This window comes from Marmota monax, unplaced genomic scaffold, assembly GCF_021218885.2.
Source record: "Marmota monax isolate L192 unplaced genomic scaffold, Marmota_monax_Labrador192_F-V1.1 WCK01_AAM20220418_F8-fsc00145, whole genome shotgun sequence".
NCBI classification, from domain to species: domain Eukaryota; kingdom Metazoa; phylum Chordata; class Mammalia; order Rodentia; family Sciuridae; genus Marmota; species Marmota monax.
In genome coordinates, this window is record NW_026695201.1 from 3,320,656 (window position 1) to 3,341,418 (window position 20,763).

Below are 20,763 nucleotides of genomic sequence, written 5' to 3' on the forward strand. Positions count from 1 at the left end.
TGTCTGCCCTTCACCCACCCAACTCAAACCTGATGTCCAGGACTCACCAAGGACTCCAGCCCATTAGCCTTTTCCCTTCTGCAGTCACATATTACACTATTGTAGTCTGCATTGCAGAATTTGATACTTTTAGATTGTATTTATAAACCTTTCAGTGAGATCAGAGGGGTCTTTGGAGTAGAAATCATTATCTTATCCTTAATTTATTTTAGTTCCTCACTTATCTATAATTCATAGAGGAAAAGAATAAATCAAAGATAGAGTCATAGTGACAGATAATATTAGGATAATTCATTGCAGTCTTAGACACATGGTAAATGTTCAGAAAAGTCTGGTCTGATGTGGTATACACCAGCTACTTGGGAGGCTGAGGCAGGACAATCACAAATTTGGGCTAGCCTGGGCAACTCAATCCGAATCCTGTTTCAAAATAAAATAAAGGCTGGGGATGTAGCTTAGCAATACAATGTTTACCTAGCCATGTGAAGCCCTGGGTTCTATCCCCAGTACCACACATATGCACACACACACATATGCACACACAGTGTTTAATAAATTCCAACTGACTTGATTTTACAGATGGCGCCTGCTTCCTAGAGGAAGTCTTCCAGTCTAGTTAAAAGAAAGGAGGTGACTCCATCTGTTTTGAACATGGAGCTCTTGGGACTACTTCTCTCATCCATTTGAGAGTTAACATTTACTCTTTGAATGAACCTTGCTAATGTTTTATGTTCTGTATTCACATTCTGCTATCTTTGTGTCCTTTAATGTGCCTTGGGTACAATTGTATGCCTTAGATCAATAATTACTTCTATGCATTTTTTTCTTGCAGTACATTAGCCACATATTCAGTGGCAGCACATCACCATTCAGATAATTATAATTATGATGATGATTTGTAATAGCTGGATTTGTTGAAGGCTTTTTTGCAATGTACCAGGCATTGTGTAAATACTTTTCTTTTTAAAAAAATTTTTTTAAATTTTATTTTTTGTTGTTGTTATTTTAGGTGGACACAATATCTTTATTTATTTTTATGTGGTGCTGAGGATGGAACCCAGTGCCCAGTGCATGCCAGGCCAGCACACTACCACTTGAGCCACATCCCCATCCCCTGTGTAAATACTTTTCATGTAAGGTAGATATTCCTACCTTTACAAATGAGGAAAATAAAGGCTTATGAAGGATAAGTAATTTTCCTAAGTCATACAGACAGCTGCTAGTAGCAGAGCTGGAACTCCAACCAGTTCTATCTGACCCAGAATATCTTTATCACTGTGTGACTGACTTGCAATGTTGATTACAATCCCAATTTCCTTCTCTATTTCCTCTCATTAAGCTCTTGTTTGAATTATCCTGATATTCTCTGTCACTATGACTCTTTCTTTGATTTATTCTTCTCTTCTATGAATTATAGATAAGTGAGGCTGAGTCCCAGAAGGTGAAGAATATAGAGAGAGATGTCTGAGGATTAACTAAATTAGGGGTCTTCTGGCTGGGTTAGCTTAGGTAGTTTGACAGAAAGGCCTCAGCCAGTCTTTGCCCATGTGGCTAACTTAGTAGAGAAGGTAAGAGGTACCATAATTGGGCAGATATGGAAACACATTTAATCAAAAGAAAGCGTGTCACTGAAGTCAAAGGTGGGAGATATAGATAATAGTTGTGGAAATGAAAAAGGGATGGAGTCCTGTCTCAATTTTACTGCCAGATTAACATTCATAAAAGCATTTCAACTAGATTTTTTTTCCCTCAGACTTCTTCAGTGGCTCCCAACTGTCCAGAGGAAAAATAATAAATGCTTCAACTTGACATTTAATCCCTCCATTATCAGGCTTATCTTACTTTTCAACTTATTCACCTATAAAGCCCTGTATTCTGAATTTACTGTCTCCTAAACATGCCTGGTGTTTTCCTCCTGCTCGTGCTATACTGTCTGCTGAGAAACTTATTTCAGTTCACTTACCTAAATGCTGTTGATCCTTCAGTGCCAAACACAACCTCTACTCCTCTGTAAACTCTTCCTAAACCTTAACCAGTAGAAATAGGCTCTTTCTCCCCCAAACAGTGTATTGTCTTTTCTATTTTTTAACAGTTAATGATGCTATGCTTTGTGAAATGTGTTATCTTAATCTTTTATGGTTTTTTAACAAGACATACCAACTCCACTGGGTACTAGCCATGTGAATTTTAGGCAAGTTCTTTGTCCTCTTTTCTTTCATTCCTTCTTGCTATATTTAATGAGTGTCTTTCATGCCAGGCACTGTGCAAGGTTCTGAGCTATACTGGTGACCACAAACACTTGACAGGAATCCCATCCATGTGTCACTTAAAGTCTAATGAATAAGATAGACTGAATAAATCCACAAGTGATGTAAAATGGCAGCTGTCATTAGTACTGGAGCTTTTCGTGAGATTCATTTGATATAAGATGGACATTGCCAGAGTGAAGAAGTCCAGAAGTTGGCAGGAAGTATGGAGAGTTCCCAAGAGGAAATAGCAGATGGAAAGCTATAGGTCTGCACATCTCCTGTTTGGTTTTTCTTTTCTTTTTTTTTTTTTTGTACTAGGGATTGAACCTTTTTATTTAGAGACAGGGTCTCACTGAGTTGCTTAGCACCTCGCTTTTGCTGAGGCTGGCTTTGAACTTGCAATCCTGCTGTCTCAGCTGCTGTGATTATAGGCTTGCACCACCGGCCCCCGGCCCCTTTTTTAATATTTTATTTGGAGACAGGATCTCACTGAGTTGCTTAGGGTCTTGCTAAATTGCTGAGGCTGGCTTTGAACTCGAAATCCTCCTGCCTTAGCCTCCCAAGCCATTGGGATTACAGGCATGTGCTACCATGACCCACCCTCTACCTCTTGATGGCATGAATCATGTTTTATACTTCTTTGTTAGTCAGATGGTACTGTCCACACATTAGAAACTCTGTATTTGCTGACTTTTCTTGAATCTTATGTCAAATGTGTCCTAACCAGACTTCTTCTTCTTCTTTTTTTTTTTTGTGCTTCAAAACTTGTTAGCTTTATTAAACTTTATTTTGTTCACACAGCTTCTTTACATGTTGAGTAGCACTGATGAACGAACACATTTACAGAAGTCCTCTCACCATAGACAGTCTTTTAAATGTGCTTCAAATGTTTTAGCCACTTATTTAACAAGTGTTTGATATTAATATTAAAGAAATAAATGGCTAAAATACATATTGGTATATTTTTCTTTTTTCTTTTTCCTTTAAGAAAGAGGTCTATTTACCTCATAGTATTAGAGGCTGAAAGTCCAAGATCAGGAAGCCTAAGTATTTGGCCTCTGGTGAGGGCCCCCTGATGTGGGCCCTCTGGTGTGTAACATCAGGGCAGAGAAGCAAAAAGGAAAATCAGACCTCTTAGACTGATATCAGTTCTTGCCTAGAGTCTGTCCCTGTCAATGTTTTCCACAGAAATCTTATTCTTTTTAGATGTTAATTCTATACCTAGCATTAGCATATGCTATTTGTTATTGACCTTGTTATTTATATTTGTTTTATACTACTCATTATTTTCTTTCTCTTTCCTCAAGTTTGTAGGAACTATAGACTTTTAGGAACTGTATTTTATATATATCTTATACATTTCATAGGTCTTAATCCCCTGGTGTTTTCTAAATGCTGTGGATTTTTTAAGGATAATAAGAAATCTAATTTGTCCCTCCTTTCTCACTTCTATCCCTCCAAAAGGAACAAGAGTCAGTGACTATAGACTCTGTTGCTTCTCATCAGAGAAAATTCAGGGCTGGATAATGACAACCGAGCCTTTCTCAAGCTAGTGATAGATAAGTAGAAGAGAAATCCATTTCTTTGAGATTTGGGGGAAGAAATGCCTGATGATTAAGGAATTGCCTTATAGAGCCTTGAGGATATATAAGGAAAACCAGCCAACAAGTCGACATAGTAACATGGAAGGAAAATTGGACTCATGGTCACTGCTGGAAGGGATTCAGAGCAACTTGACTTCCTGGATTAAGCTGAGCCAATGTTCAGATTTCTGGATCTTACTTTTTTTTTTTTTAATCTTATCCTTTATGCTTTTTGTTTGTATGTTTTGAACCCAGGGCCTCACAAATTCTACCATTGAGCAACATCTTCAGCTAAATCTCTTCCTTTAAAACCAAATTTAAAAGGTATTTGCTAAAGGATCCTAAAGTTAATAAGGGAGTGTGCATAGAAGGAGTGGAAGAAATGATGTCACTAATCAGAGAAATTCAACAGAAGAGGACTGGCTACATGGTCAGAAATTCTATCACATCTAATTCATTCCTCCTCTTCGAGGCTTTCATAACAGTATGGGTTTAGATTTCTAAAATAAGCTAGAGTTAAGACCAAAGATTTATCCATTTTATTTAGTAACTTGTTTTGAACAGTCATAAATAAACCAAAACTCTCTCGTACATCTTTTTTTCCCTATGTAAATTCAACCTTGCTTAGTCTTTAACACAATAAATGGGAGAAACCATCCCTAGATACTTTTTCTTCGGTAGAGTGGCCATGGACCAAGTCTGGAGGCCCAACTCACTGCAGCACAAGCAGTATGTTATTTTTCAAATAAACTAGGTTACCTAGGAGGGGTAAAGAATCAAGGTACTAGCCTTGGGGAGGGTACAGTGTCCCTGGCTTGTGCCAATAGTATGACTGGCTTCCTTCCTCTGCTCAGACCTCATAGGGAAAACCCTGGATGGTCTTATTAGCTGACCGGAGTCCAGGGACTGGGGTGAGTAAATGAGGTGAAACATAGTGTAGAGATTCCAGAAACCTCTCATGGAACTGTACCATCCCCTAGAGCAAGATGATAGCCCCACCCCCCCCCCAGTTTCATACAGGAGCTTCAAAAGCCAAAATATCCCCATCCATACAAGTGCCAGGACTAGGATGCTTCTGGCGTGGATGGCACTCTCTTTAGGCGATTTGCAGCCATATAGAGGGCTGGGTCTCTGCCTTGGGAGGATCTTGGGCCCATCAGCTCTTTAGTCCTGGCATTTGGATTCTAGGGTTGAGGCTTCCCTTTAGTCCCTCCCAGATACAAAGGTTTTCAGCTTAGCTTAATTCTGGGGACTGGAGCTGCAGTTGTTCCCATCCCTGTGCAAGAAGGGAAAATAAAGCTTACTTTGAGAGAGGAAAATAGAAAAGAAGCCTGTGTGCGTTATGTATTTATTTATTCATTATTTAAAAAGGTGCTACAATAGCAGAATTCTGCTAGGGATGGGGGTACATAGTTTAAGTAGTAGATCTTCCTAGATTCGCATGGATAGAGTATCTCCCCCACCCATTTCCTCCTATCCCCCCTCTTCCTGGTCCTATCAGTGGCAGGAGCTCATCAAAACCATCAATGGATGCCTCCTTATTTCTGAAAAGAAGGTTTCATCTCTCTGTTTCCCAGCACCAAATCTGAAATCCATCAACCATCTCATTTCCATGTTGAAACCAGGGTTCAAATTTTGGGTGTCATACTCCACAATCAAGGCAAAATATCTGCCCCCTTTTCTAAGTTCTCTGAATACTTAGTTTCTGTACATTCTGTATATTTGGGCATATATACATCTTTATACATATCTCTCTGTATATATTATCTCTTTTTTTCTCCTTAGATAAACCTTTCATATGTATCATATCCTAATTCCCCAAGACTCTACCCATCCCTTGTTTGCCAGCCCAAGAAAGTCTCAAGGGTTTCATTGATTTCACCAAGTCCTTCAGCCCCATTCTTTCTTATCTTCACACCCTGCGTATCCTTTCTCATCAGTTGTTTTTTACCCACCTTCTGAAATCTCCCCCTTAACATTTATGGCTATTATGCTGACATTCCAAGTCTATGGCTGATGTAGATGGGGCCCATTTCTCACCACACCCAGCTACTTCCAAAGATTATCCTAAAGCCTTGAAAGAGGATTCCAGGACAGAGGAGACAGGCTGAAGTCTAAAGAACCATTTAGGGCTGAGGGTGGGATAAACTGTTGGGGAAGAACGGGCTTATTGGAGAAGATGCCAGATTGCACTAATAGGACAGTATGATTTAAAGTGCAACTTAAAGCAAAGCCTGGGATAGCAGAGGAGGTTCAAAAAAGATTAAATCAGAAAATGTTCTCTTTGCACCTTGTTATCCAGGAATCTGAGAGCCAGAGTGGGGCTTAGAATAAGACAGCAGGGGAACAGGAAGAGAATACTTCCTTCAGAAGGAAAGCAGCAGTGCACAGAAGAAACCAGATGGGGAACAAATAGATAAGAACACACACACACACACACACACACACACACACACACACACTGCAGTACATTTTGTCCTTATATGTTGAAAGAAATCAGATAAGTTTAATGTTGAGAGCACAGAAGCTGGCTCCTTGCCTTCTGTTCTTTGTTTCAGATTTTCAAGTTTTTCTGGTTCTTATTTATATGAGGGCTGGAGAGTAATGGTGTGGTTTACAGTAAGTGGAGACTCAAGGGTCTTCATTTTCAAGATAAAGTTAGTTGAGTTCAAGGAGAGATCAATATGAGAGGAATATGCCAGTTGAATAGGTCCAGCCTTGAAACTGAGTGAGATTTTCTGCAAGGTTCTGCACAGAGAAGCATGTATACACTCGGTATAAGTGTGTAGCTTATAACAATTGGTCAAGTTCATCTTAAATAAACTGCCACTTGATTCATACAGGGATTCTATGCCAAACAACTTTGAAGGGGTTCCTTCATACATAAATGAAACCAGAAAACACTCATAGGATTTGGGACATTACAGAAATTTCTGGTATCTATATGCCCTTCCAGGACCTTTGCCATACTCCCCACTAGGGAACAAGGGATTGCCTGAATCATCTCCTAAAGAGGCTTTTTAACTTGCCTGAAACTGGCCCCATGGTAGAGGAGAGTAGAAATTATACTGATTTTCATGATTTTATACCAAATCTCAGAGTAGCTAAAGGAGATCATGGGTATTTGATCTGGAGGTATAATTTCCTCCCTTCCCAGTACTGCCTGGTGAAATAACTGTCATTTTTCAGAAAGATACCAGGAGGTGTAACAAAATAGTGGTTGCTAGCCAGAGAATTCTGCTTCTGCACAAACCTTAACAAAAGCATCACCAATACCCAGAGGCTCTGTAGAGCAGTTTAGAAATCTGAGAAGTTGCCCATCCCATGTGGTTGGCTTAACTTTCCTGGGGAATCTATACCCTGTGGATCTACTTTTAGTTGAGCATCTGTGTTAAAAGAAGGAAGTCCTCACATTTCTCTTCCTTTCTCTAAAGGGTTGGGGTTAAAGGAAGAGGGGTCTGGGCTAAATAGGAAAGGAAGAAGAGAAGCCAGGTACAGTGCAATCTGAAGTATCATTTTCAGACCTTTTCATGAGGCTTGGGCACTGGACTTATTTGAGGGAACATACTGGCGAGGATCCTCCCATTCAGAGAACACAGGGAAACAAATTTTCCCAGGGCTGCCTGGAGGATGTGTTCAAAGTTTTGGACAACAGCTCCAAAACTGAATATTTAGAATCCAGAATGGGTGCAAAGTATGTTGGTCATGACTATATGTTTCTCCAGTTAATCCTGATTCTCTGGGGGACAGAAGCTATGAGAGAACTGGTTATCCTGAGAATGTCCACTTGAGAATAGAAAGGGGGAAATGGTAGTATCCAAGGACCCAGGTTATGACCAGAAGTTACCAACAAAAATTAGATACATCATGACAAATTTTAGTTGCTTTCAACAAGGGTTGGTAGAATCCCCAAGATATACTGATTTCAGGTTCCTGTATTTCTGAGCACAGACTACAAGATGGCCATTAGAGAAAACCTTTCCTTAAGGAACTGGCTACATAGAAATGGAGATGGAGAGGGCTCCAACCTCAAGTCACCAAACACTTGTGGTGGCAGAAGGAAGGCACAGTCTATCCATCCAACCACATGTCCCTTCTAAAGTAAGTCTCCAAGCATGGCTGAGGCCTTTTAAGCCACTCCAGCCGAATCTTCCCTCTCCTTCACCCATCCTGGCATAAGGGAGTTGTGTGCATTGGGGTAGAAGCAGGGGGAGGTGGGGGAGACAAAGGGAGGAAAACTTGAACTCCAGTTGATTCAGACTTCCAAAGGCCTCTGGGTTAAAGAAGGGAGAATGGAGGATGGATGCTTCTGGAACTCTCCAGTGACCCCAGGTAGTATCCCTTGCCCAGGGCTTCAAAAGAAAGGAAAAGAGGCCAGAGGGCTGGGAAGGTGGAAACAGGCCCTCAGACATTGCTGATGCGCACACTTAGGGCACTGCCCTCCTTCTCAGCTTGCTCCCTTAATGACTCCTCCAACTTGAGCTTTTCAGGATCTCCATAGCGTACAGTGCTGTCACGGAGGCCACTAGGAGAGGCCACTTTCACAACCTGGTCAAAAAGGCTGAAGTCAGCTATGTATTTGCCACTGGCCGACAGTGAGATGGCAGGTGTGAATTCATAGCCCCAAAGGATCTCCTCCGGCAGGTAGGAAGTGCGCACCTGGCAGGTGGCACTTGTGGACTCCACTGTACCACTAAGGATCAGCACCAGCTCAAAGTCACCTTCACCACTGCGAAGGGGGAGATCTTTCAAGGGACTGGTCTCATCTACCACATGGTAGAAGGTAAGGGGCAGAATGAGGAAGGGACTATCCGAGGCTGTGTCTACTTGGAAAGTAACATTGACTTGATTGAGCCGAATGTTCTCACCCTCCTTCGTTTGATGAGTCTGAAGCAGTTTTCCTGTCACCTGGCAGCCAATGAGAAGGCTCTTACGCATATTGGCAACCCGGATCATAAGGCAAGGCTTCCCATTGTGCGAGGCTACAACTGCATGCTGGCTGAAACGGATGGTCTCCGCACGCTTCTTAGGCCGGGCAATCTTTGCCAGGAAAGTACCTGTAATAAAGATTTCCAAGATGGTGGTAAGCACCAGCTGGGCAATAAGAAGCACGATGGCCAGTGGGCACTCCTCACTGATGTAGCGGAAGCCATAGCCAATAGTGGTCTGGGATTCAAGGGAGAAGAGGAAGGCTCCAGTGAGTGTGTGCACCTGTACCACACAAGGGGTGTGGTTGGCAGGGGGGCCCAGTTCCAGCAGGTCCCCATGGGCCACAGCCACCAGATACCACACAACACCAAAGAGGAACCAGGTGCCTGCAAAGGTTGCAGAGAAGAGCAGGAGCTTGTAGCGCCACTGCATGTCGATAAAGGTTGTCCATAAGTCCTTGAGGTAGAGGAAGCGCTTGTCAGCAATGTGTTCCATTCTCACATTGCTGCGGCCATCTTTCGTGAGGACTCTCCGCCGTCGTATCGGTGGGCCCACTAGGGGCCGGCTTTCTGTCTGAGTGGTCTGGCTGTAATACACCTTGGCAACTGATGTCATCTGGAGGGGACAAGACAGCAGAAAGGTTATTGTAGAAATCCAGCCAACTCCTAGATATCACATAATAAGAATGAGGCATTAACATTCATTTTGGCCCTACTTATTTGTTCTTTTATTAGCAAATATTTATTAAGCACTTGGTATATTGCAGCCATTGTGCAAGGTGCTGATGACCAAAGGTGTAAATAGAATCACCCTTGCTCTCTAAGAATTTGAAGTCTAGAGAGGAAGATACAAGTTTAGTAAGCAAATAATTGCAATACAATCTGATATTTGAAATTTTTAAATAAGAGGTAGAAAATAAAGAGTAGTAAGTTCATGGTTCCTTGAAAGTAGGGAAAGACTAATGAAGGCTCTACTAATCTCCATTCATCACAAAACCAGTTATAAGCAAGTATATAATTTTGAAATAGGATCCTAACCCATCCTCACAAATATCTATTATAAGGCAAGAAATGCTATTCCACGGAAATCTTTCTAGGCCAATCCCTCATAACATACACATATGCCCTTAGTTTCTCCATTCTCTCTCCCAGTTCCAAGTTAATAACCATTTATGATACTAAGATACTCATCTGAGTAAGGAAATAGCAGAAACTGCCATTCTTCTGCCCTCCAAGATGCTCTTCAAGTATCCAGCCCATTTCATTTATTATTATCATCATATGTTTGCATCATCTGGGGAAATCAGGTCTGGGTTAGGGTCTCAGTTGTTAGGTCTCAGTTGTCTCAGGAAGAGCACAGACAGGACTTGAGCAAAAAGCAGTGATAGAAGAGAAATAACATATTGAAGCTTCTTGGTATCCTTGGAACATTACCCCAAAAATTGGTAGGAAGGCCAGAACGTAGGTAGCAAAATTGTCTTGACTGAGTGAAGCAGGAGAGTTACAAGGGCATATTAGTGGCTATGTCTGCACAGGATCAAATTCAGGATTGCTATTTTCCCTGATAATAGAAAGTGAAACAAAGATCTGAAATAGGAGACAATTTATTTCACAAGGTCCCTGGCATCCCTGCCCAAGGAATAACTTGTACTTTTCCATCAGACAAAAATTCAATCACTAAGCCCATGGACTCTGGATTTGATGAACCGGATCTTCTGGGAAGGAGTAGAGTGATCTCTAGGGAGTTTGACCCTTTCTGGAGATCATAGAGGGTCATCATTCTTCATTTCAAAAGCCTGAGCTGTTGCATTTTATCATTCTTCACATTTCTCCCCTCCCCTGTCCCTGGAAAATTCTAAATTAGTTTGGTCCATTCATATTCCCATCCAGGTAAACACTTGAAATGGAGATCACCAATGGATGAGAATATTGTGAATGTTCAGAGGCAGCTAGGATGCCCGTTTACCAGTCCACAGTCCATTTGGAATTTTATTTACCTAAGAATACTACTCAACCAGACTTAAATGCTATTTACTGCCCAATGTCTTTGGCTACTTTGAAGCAAAAAACAAAACAACACCAACCAAACAAACAAAAAACTCTACAACTCTGAAGTTTGGAGAATTCCCATTTAGGGCCCAAAGACCCTATTTAGTACCTATTTAGTACTCAGTGGTGGTAACAATAATAAACCCCACCACAATGCCTATGCATAGGTTCCATTTTAGAGTTCAACGTAAATCTTATTTGATTGATCCTTGAACTCTTGAAAAGAAGTTTTAAAACCTCCATAAGAGACTCTGAGGAATACTGGAGAACAGAGGAATTTCCAGAGAGTTAGAGATGGGTTAACATGATTTTAATTTTCTTTTTTTTAATATTTATTTTTTAGTTGTAGTTGGACATAATACCTTTATATTATTTATTTTTATATGGTGCTGAGGATCGAACCCAGGGCCTTGTACATACTAGGCAAGTGCTGAACCGCTAAGTCACAACCCCAGTCCATGATTTTAATTTTCAAAAAGAAAAATGAGGTATGCTTTGCCAACCATAGACAAATAGGTAAGATAATGATCCTAGGCAAGATTCTTGAATAAAATTTTAAGATTCTAAGCAGGATGGGAGAAAGAAAGTTATCAATAAGACTCAGTGTAAGTCTACAGAAAACAAGTTGCATCAAAATAACTTAATTTCCTTCAATGATAAGGTTGTTAAATTGACAAATCAGAGAAATTCAATTAAGCGTACTTAAGCTTCAGCAAGATTTTTTCACCAGATCTATCATATGTCTTATCCTGAAGGATGAGAGAGAGATAAATGAAAGAAGGATAATCCCATTAGGTGACTTAAAAGTAGAAAATTAGTTGTACTGGTGAGTGGACCATCATGGCCTAGAATTAGCTTTCTATTAATGTACCAGAGTGCTTTATCTTTTGTCTTGGCCTATTCATGTTCTAAAGACTAATTTCATTCAAAACCAGAGAACACCATGGCTATCAATTATGTGGATGACATAAAGCTGGGATGGATTACAAATACAAGAGCTGGGCAGAATTAGGATCTCAAAGGAGCCAGATGAGTGAGCCAAAGTAACAAAAAGGATTAACACTGGATTATTTACTTGGGTTCAAAAATTACCTGAACAAGTTCAAGACAAGGAAGATGAATGTAACCTGGCTAGCAGTACCATGAAAAAAAAAAAGAAATATTTTAGCAGAAAATAATCTAGCAGAAGTTCCCTTTTGCCAAAAGAGAAAAAAAAGCAATACAATCTTAAGCTACTTTAAAGTCCCTAGAATAAGAAAGTAGTTGGTTCTACTCTACTCCCTTCATCCCACGTCTACAGAATAGAGTCTCAAGGAGTAATCAGGATTTGAAAAGATTCAGAGCCAGATCACATGGCAAATGGTTGAAGGAAAAAGGGAATTCAATCAGGAGAAGAGACAAGGTAAGGATGTAACAGATGTGTGCCATTATTTGGCTTGAAGGACTATCATGTGAATGTAAGTTTGGTCTAGTTTTTTGGGCTCCAAGAGGAACAACCAGATCACTGAGTTCAAACTACAGGGAGAAAACTTCTAATCTTATATTATAAAGGACACTGTAAGGATCAGGACAATCCAAATGTGTAAAGAGTCCCTTGAAAGGTGGATGGTATCGTGACCCTGACAGCATGCAAAGATAGTTTGGACTGGCACTTTACAGAGATCCTATGTAGAAGATTAAAGTTTAAGATGGGGGTTGAAAGATTGTCTCTAATTTTGACTTCACTCATGGAGGATCAGGATGCCTGTCTCCTCCCTGATTCTGAAACAGGGGCACTTTACTACTGAGCTACATCCCCAGCCCTTTTTATTTTTTTTTTAATTTTGAGGTAGGGTCTCACTAAATTGCCAAAGCTAGCCTGAGTTTATCATGCTCCTGGGATTACAGATATGCACCATCACATCTGGCTACCCCTGCACTTTCTGTGGTGACATTCAGGGATTGAGGGAAGATTCTGCATATTGGGGAGATTGGAAGATCTTAGGGATCAAGGAAAGGCTTGTTTATCATTCTTAAAATAATAGCCTATGATTACTTATTACTTTAAAATATGTAATTTGATCTCACAACACCAAGTAGTTAGGAAAGACATCATTAGAAACTAAGGCTCAGAGAGATTTGCCTCAAAATAGATGAGTGATGGAGTTCGGACCTGAACCCAAGTCTTCTGTCTCCTGGTTCAGAACCTTGAAATTGTAGTAACTGCTTCTGTGGACCCCAGGTTCATTTTATAGATCTCATGCTCTCAGAAGGTACCTGTGTAACCCTGTACCAAGGACCACAGTTGAGACAGAGAAGACAGAACCTGGAGCTCCTGGATCCCAGCGTTAAGGTCATCAGCTAATTGGCACTAGAGATTTTGGCTACTGGCTAGTCTCTTTGTTGCCCCCGGCTGTTGTGTTTGCCGCCTCCAGATGTTATGCCTACTGTTGCCAGCCTTTATTTCTGCCACCTCCGGCTGTGATCTGCTGCTCCCAGCTGCTGTGACACCTCCCACAGCCAGGCTGCTTTGTTCTCCAGGGTGGCCCCAGTCAGAGCAGATAAACAATCAGTACACTCCACCCCCAAACTGGCCAAGGCCCCTGGGGAAGGAAGCAGGCCAAAATTCTGCCGCTGCCCCACCCAAATTACACATCCTTCCTCTAGAGGGTGCTATTTCCCCCCAAACAGGCTCAGTCAAATACCAGAGACCCCATTATCAAGACAAGACCAGCCTGTGAGCAGTGAAAGAGACAGAAACAGGTTCATCCGCTGTCTCCCTCCTCTAAGAACTAAAGGAATGATTCTTTCCCTAATACAAAAGCCAGTCACACCTACAAGAATGTCCAGCATACTCCTTCAACAAATACCAGTTCCACATACTGCTCGGTGCTGTAAGCTCCCTAGAGCTGTGTTTTATTACCTGCAAGCTCATTTATTTTAATTGGAAGTCACTTATTCTCCAGAATGAATGAATTTATCAAAGACTTTCTTGGATGCAGGACTGATCTTGAGTTCTTTTTTGTTGTTGTTGTTGTTGTTATTATTATTATTATTATTATTTAACTACTGGGGTTGAACCCATGGGCACTGAACCCTATCTCCAGCCTTTTTTATTTTTTATTTTGAGACAGATCTCAATAAGTTGCCCAGGCTTGCTTCAAGTCTGTAATCCTCCTACCTCAACCTCCCAAATTGCTGGGATTACAGGTATGAGACACAGTGTCCATCTAGGACATGGCTCTTGTGACTTTTCTAACTAAATTGGCCAAACCTCCTCCCCATCCCCATTGCTTCAGGGTAAACTTCATGCCTCTTAGCACAGCATTCAAGGCCCTTAATGATTTGTCCTCTGTCTTCCTTACTCTTGGTAATCTTGCACACATGCCTACACTCTAGTTCTATAAAGAACCTCATGATCCTTTCTACCTTTGAACCTACTTTCATACTGCCCAGCTCTGTGCCTACCTGATGACCATCTGCTTACCTTTTAAAACCCAACTGAAGTGTTAGTGATGCTCTTGGAAGCCTTCCCCGCCCTCAGAGAAATAGATTTATCTTCTCTGGGCTTCCTCCCAACCCACCCCGACATAGGTTCACGAAGCATGCTCTTGTGCATATTACCATTTTACAACACCATAGTGCTTTGAAATGTTTGTTTACCCTCCGTGGTCTCTTAATTCAAGGCCACAGACTGCCTTGCATCTGTTTCCCCAGAACCAAGTGTAGTTTATTAAGAAAGGCAGAATGGAGGGATGAATAAAAGTCTTGGCTTGTCCAGAGTGAGTAGGGTTGCAGCCTCAGTCCACCTCTCAGGAGATAACTAGTGGCTGTGGCTCTGTGGGAGGGGACCCAACTTTACACAGGCTTCACTAATGCTGCAGAGGCTTACAAATTCTTTTTTGAAAAGGGGGAGAAAGAAAGCCCCTAGATATCAGTGCCAGCCCTCATCTGGTCAGTGGCCTTTTGCAGCAGAGTGCTGGAGTTGACTATGCTAAATTATGTGACTAGAGAAGATGCATCAAGCCCCTCCCAGGAGTAGTGAGCAGAAAGGAAGGAAAAAGCTGTGCACCTTCTCCCCAAACCTGTCAGGTTGGAAGAAGGGACCCCAAGGAAAGAGTAGTATTTGTTTTCTCTGTTACAAGAGCAACTCGACTGAAAAGAGACTTGGGAGACAAATACTAAATGCATCATTTCCAAAAGTGAACAAATCCTCTTCTCCTATCTGTTCTCCTCTTTTGATTCCCTAAATCATTAAAGATGCCCTTATCCTCTCCGCTAGCTACAAAGTCTTGGGATCATCTCATACTCTCCTCCATCCTGTGGATGTATTCCTTGTGCCTCTTCCCTTCATTTCGTTGACTTCCTTTTGGTCTTTCTTTCTAGCCTCCTACTTACCTCATATCCATTCTTTCTCTCCTCAAATCCATCCTACTTTGCCACTGGATTACTCTTCCTCATTACACCTCTGATCATAAATCAGTGAACATTTATCCAGTACTTTACAAAACACTTTTGCATTTTATTCTCATGACTATCCTAGAAGATATTAAGCTCATAGTTCCTATTTTAGGAATGGAAAAACTAAGGCTCAGTGAGGTGATGTGAATGGGTGCATGGTGGAGCTGGACTTATGCTTAGGTCCTCTGGCTCTCCAACTCTTCCGTTTTTCTTTACAATATAATGGTCTCAGTTCTTTCTCTAGCTCAACAAAACTTTAATGTCTCATTAGCTACCAAAGAGAGGTCAAACTCAAGCTAGCATCTAGGGCCTTCCGTGATCTGATCTGAAACCTCCTTTCCAGCCTTATTTCCTATCACTCCTTACCTTTAGCACAAATCAGAGGAAACAAACAACTCCCCATTCCCTTCTTTCCTGCCTTCATATGATTGTTTATGCTCTTCCATCTTCTTGGCCTCTGAGCCCAGTTCAAATGATCCCTCTTCCACGAAGCCTTCTCTTATATCCACAGCTTTAAGTTATAGCTCTACTTTGTGGATTTCCACATATGCAACACTTATACACATCAATACCCTTTAAGGCACATCTCTTGGTGCATGTCACATCATTTGACTTCTACTTCAAATAAGCCTATTGAAAGAAGACTCTAGGAATAATATATCCTGGTTGTCCTAACAATTAGCACAATGTACAGCACATAGTAAGTGCTCAAGAAGTACTTTATGAGTGAATGAATGAGAAGAAGGGGCTCCAAACCCCTCCAACATAGGGGTCAACAGAGGAGAACTAGAAGGGACTCTGACCTCATAGTAGGACTGAGGACACTTGCAAACTCTTGTCCTAGACAGAAAGGATGAAACTTCACTTTGTCCTACAGCCTTTGGAGCTTTTCATTCCCCCTTCCTGTTTGTATCTTCTCTTGACTTTTCTTATAATGTTTTCTCTTTTTTCATGTACACATGGAAATCCCAGATAACTAATTAGAAACACTAATAGATATGCAAACAAACCAAATGTTTTCTTGTGTGATGATGTTGCCCACCATGCACAGTTGGAGTTGTGTTTTCATGCATTCGTTACAATAAATATTATTTAGCATCTACTGAGTACCAGATTCTAAACAAAGCACTGAAATTATTGATGTGGATCAGATAAGATTTGGTCCTTAAACACCTTCCAAGCTGATCAAGGAAGTGATTATAAAACAAGAAGGAAGTCATGAGTGCCACAGAAGAGGTGTCAGTGAAGAGCAAGGGGAGTTCATGAAGAGAAAAGTGACATCGAGCTTAAGGAATCAGGGTTGGAGAGGTAACTAATATGTCTTAGCTGAGCACCTAGGCACTGGACTCAATTGGTTTTCTCTTTTAGTGTTAACTCTTATAATTCTCCCAAAGAATCCTTTAAGAATTTTATTGTCCCCATTCAGACCAAGAAATATATTTAGTGAGTAAAATCATATGCTGAGATTTTTCTTCCAAACCTAACAGCCACACTCAGGGAAGACCATGAAGAGAGGTAACATTGGGACTGGGCCTACAGGATAGGCAAGATTTGAAGATTGAGGTTTGTAGGGGAGGATCAAAGAGAAGGACCTTACAATGAAAACAGCATAGAGGAAAAGATATAACATTGAGGAAATCCAGGACTACTCAGGGAATAAGAAGGCATTTGATTGACGTATGGGACAGCACAGGAAAGACCTCAATAAGACAAGCTGGAAAAACAATGATGTGATCTGATCCCACAACAGCCTCCTGCTTTGTAGCCTGCTTCATGCTTTTAAGGTTGGGCAGCAGCCACAGCATGGGTGTGGAACCACAGCTCCCTTGTCCCTTTCCCTGTAGAACTCAATCAAGGCTGCTGGGCATCCTCTCACAGAAACACTAGGTGACTTTCATTTTTGACCATGGAGTACTTCCTCTTTCAAATGTTTATTTGGGGGATATGGAAGGAATGAGGGTCAATGCCATTTACTGAAGGCCTACTTTACACTAACACTTCACATTTCATCTTTGCAATATTCCCTAAAGCATACCTTACTAACCTTAAAATACTGATGAGGAAATTGAGGTTCAGAAAGCCAGAGGGCACAGCTTCTAAGTAGCAGGGCTGGGATTTGTACCTGGTTCTGATCATATTTCAAAGTCTTTCCCACTGTAGATTCAGATTAATATTACAGGGAATTTTCCTTCAATGATCAAATCCAACATTCCAAAATTGGAGAAGAGGACCTTAAGTGGTTGGCAGGAGCCTAACTGGTGAGAAAAAAGAGTCACTAGCAGTGGTAGCTGGGTGTGGTGGTGCTTGCCTGTAATCCCAGCTACTTGGGAGACTGAGGCAGGAAGATCCCAAGTTGGAGGACAGCCTTAGCAATTTAGCGAGACTGTGTACTGAAACAAAAAAGGAAAAGGGCTAGGGATATAGCTCAGTGGTAGAGATTCCCTGGGTTCAATCCCCAGTACTGAGGAAAGAAAGAAAGAAAGAAAAAAAAAAAAGAACCCTAGCAAAGATTCCCAGCATGATACATCTGGTGATTAGAAGCAAAAATCTTTCTTTGTGGCTGCTTTTCCCGGCAGTTCATGTCTATATCCTCTTTCCCCATCTCCGTCTCTGTTAGTGTTAACTCTTATAATTCTCCCAAAGAATCCTTTAAGAATTTTATTGTCCCCATTCAGACCAAGAAATATATTTAGTGAGTAAAATCATATGCTGAGATTTTTCTTCCAAACCTGAAGAAAAGTGCTACCCCACTTGCCCCATCTTAATTTCATTTTGGCTGTTACTAAAATGTTTGCCCCCTTCTGCTCTCCTTTTCACCCTCCATGTTGTCTTGCTACTCTCTACACATCTTTCTGGATCATCCTTCTTCTTATAATTTCTCCATCCTCCATCCTAGAGGTCTGATTTTTTAAAGATGGTGATATGGAGGAATAATGCTATTCTATCCATCTAATCTCAACTCTCTCTTTTATTTATTTGTTTACTTACTTACTTTGGGTACTAGAGAGCAAACCCAGGGATGCTCTGACACTGAGCTATACCACCAGCTCTTTTTATTTTGAAATAAGGCCTAACTTAATTGCCCAGACTGGCCTCAAACTTGCAATCTTGCCATAGCCTCCCAAGTCACTTGGATTACAGGCATGTGTCACCACACCTGGCTAATCTCAACCCTTATTTTGAAATTCTTTATCCTACTATTCTCTTATTTCCCAAGACCTACTTGTCCACATTAATAGAGATACTCTAAGTGCTGGATCCTCTTGAGCATTATCCCTATTTTTTTCTGGAAAAGGGTCTCTAGATTTAAGGATTTGGGAGTGGGATCAGAAAAGAAGGCAGTTTCCAAGAAAATAGGGGTAATGCCCACTATGGTAATTAACTCATCCAACTTTTTTAGATTGGAAGGTGTTTCTGAATCAGTCACTGTTGGGTAGATAGAAATAGGGAATTATGCCAGGTGTTGTGGGAGGCTAAGGCAGGAGGATTACAAGTTCAAGCCTAGCCTGGGCAACTAGTGAGAACCTGTCTAAAAATAAAAAGGGCTGGGGATGTAGCTCTGTTGCAGAACACCCTTGGGTTCAATTCCTAGCACAAGAGGGGAAAGAGGTAGAAGAGGGAAGGAAGGAAGGAAGGGAGGGAGGGAGGGAGGGAGGGAGGGAGGGAGGGAGGGAGAAAAAAATATATAGATAGCACCAGCTCACTCTCTGTCCCAGAATCAGTCACCATACCCAGGTGCTAGGTATTTAGAGAGTCCTATTCACAGGCAGAAGGGTTTTGAGCCTCAGAACTGGAGGCTAGGCTGTCTCCAAACCCACACTTATCTCACAGTTGAGCCAGGTATGTGTCCATGCATAGCATTCTGGAGACAAATGAGACAATCAGGCACAAGGATGGATAAGACCAGGCCCAGCAAAAAGGGGCAGCAAGCATTGCCAGGAAGAAAGTGCACTGCACTGGGAACCAAAAGACTCAGATGCCAGTCTCAACTCTGCCACTGACTCACTGTGAACTTGGGCAAGTCCCTACTTCTCTCAGCTTCATGGTTTTCACTGTGGAAGAAGGTTGTATCAGTTCCCCCTCCAACTGGAGCACACACCCTTGCACAAGAGGCACTAGAGTCACAGGATTCACTCTAGCCTATTTTCCTCAGATATCAATGTTAAAAATCTTGAGGGAAAACAATATTTTAATATTATACAAGTGCCAGGCACAGTAACTCACACCTGTAATCCCAGCTACTCGGCAAGCTGAAGCAGGAGGATCACAAGTTCAAGTCCAGTCTGGGCAACTTAGCAAGCCCCTATCTTAAAATTAAAAAAAAAAATCAAAAGGACTGGGGATATAGTGTGGTGGCAGAGTGCCCCTGAGTTCCATCCCCAGTACTGAAATAAGTAAGTAAATAAATAAATAAAACACATACATATAAACAAGGAATGCACAACAGAGTAGAATGAGACATTTATATTACTTAAGACCAAAACAAATCTCAAGGGCATCTAATGCATGGCACCTGCAGCTGGTCTCTGTAGCTTCAGAACACAAGCTCCTTCTCCTCTTTCATCCAAAAAAACATTGCTGGGTCAGTTTGGAGGTGCTATGTTAGAAGATGACTAAGGTAACTTCTTCCTACTATGGTCCAATCTCATTCTTCCCACTGGCCTCAGTGGAGGGAGGAAACAAGTACTCATCTACCTTCCATCAACTGTATTATCTTTTTTGGATACCAAGGCCCACTTGAATAGTGACTTTTGAACCCTCCAGAAAGAGATCAGCTGCACTGGGAACTGAAAAGATGCATTTCCAGGTTTCCAAATGTGTGTGTTGTTGTTGTTGTTTTTTTTTAATTGGTGGTGGTGGTACTGGATTAAACCCTGTGGGCCTCATGCATGCTAGGCAGGAGCTCTACCCTGAGCTCTATCTCCATCTCCTTCCAAATGTTCTTAATGAGAGAAGGGGGAAGTGAAGAGGAAGGAGACGGGTATAAGAGGAAGGGCAATAAGAAAAGCTCACAGGATTATGTAAGCTCTCAAGGTTACAAGAAGAATGGGGTTGGGTTTGGGGTTCTTTTCAAACTTAATGTCTTTATTCATCAATCTCCCTCCTGTCCTGCCCCAAGGAAAATAAACAAATGGAAATGGAGCCAGATGCACACAAATCTTGAGGTGGGGAAAAAGAGGGCAGTGTGTGTGTCCAGAGGCCTGACTTTCCAGCTGGGTCACTGCTGCCTCTGTCTCCCACCCTCGAGTCTCCTTCCCCTTGGCCCTCCCATCCTCTGGCCCCAGCCTGACACCAAGACTCTGGACCAGGAAAGAATAGGCTTTTCTTCCCTTGTGTCAACGTTTGGAAAGTTCTCATAGTTTGATCAAAAGAAAGGATAAAAGCCTTCAAAGCATTTCCTGGGAGTCTGTGACCTCTGCCTGGCCCTTCTGACCCCCCTGTGTGTTTTCTATTCCAAGAGAAGGAGGGACAAAGAGATGGGGCCATGTCAGATGTTCTCCTCTGTTTAGGCAC

At 41.6% G+C, this 20,763-nt stretch overlaps 1 protein-coding gene across 3 annotated transcripts in view; it reads right to left on the bottom strand.

Annotated features, from left to right (window-relative positions):
- Positions 1-5,168: 5,168 nt before the first annotated feature.
- Positions 5,169-20,763, bottom strand: part of Kcnj10 (potassium inwardly rectifying channel subfamily J member 10) — a 32,607-nt gene continuing 17,012 nt past the window's right edge. For all 3 annotated transcript variants that reach the window (XM_046429063.2, XM_046429064.2, XM_046429065.2), the window contains one exon: positions 5,169-9,376. In XM_046429063.2, the coding sequence (XP_046285019.1) occupies positions 8,237-9,376 (1,140 nt within the window). In that variant the 3' untranslated portion in view covers positions 5,169-8,236. The remainder of the gene's footprint in view (positions 9,377-20,763) is intronic.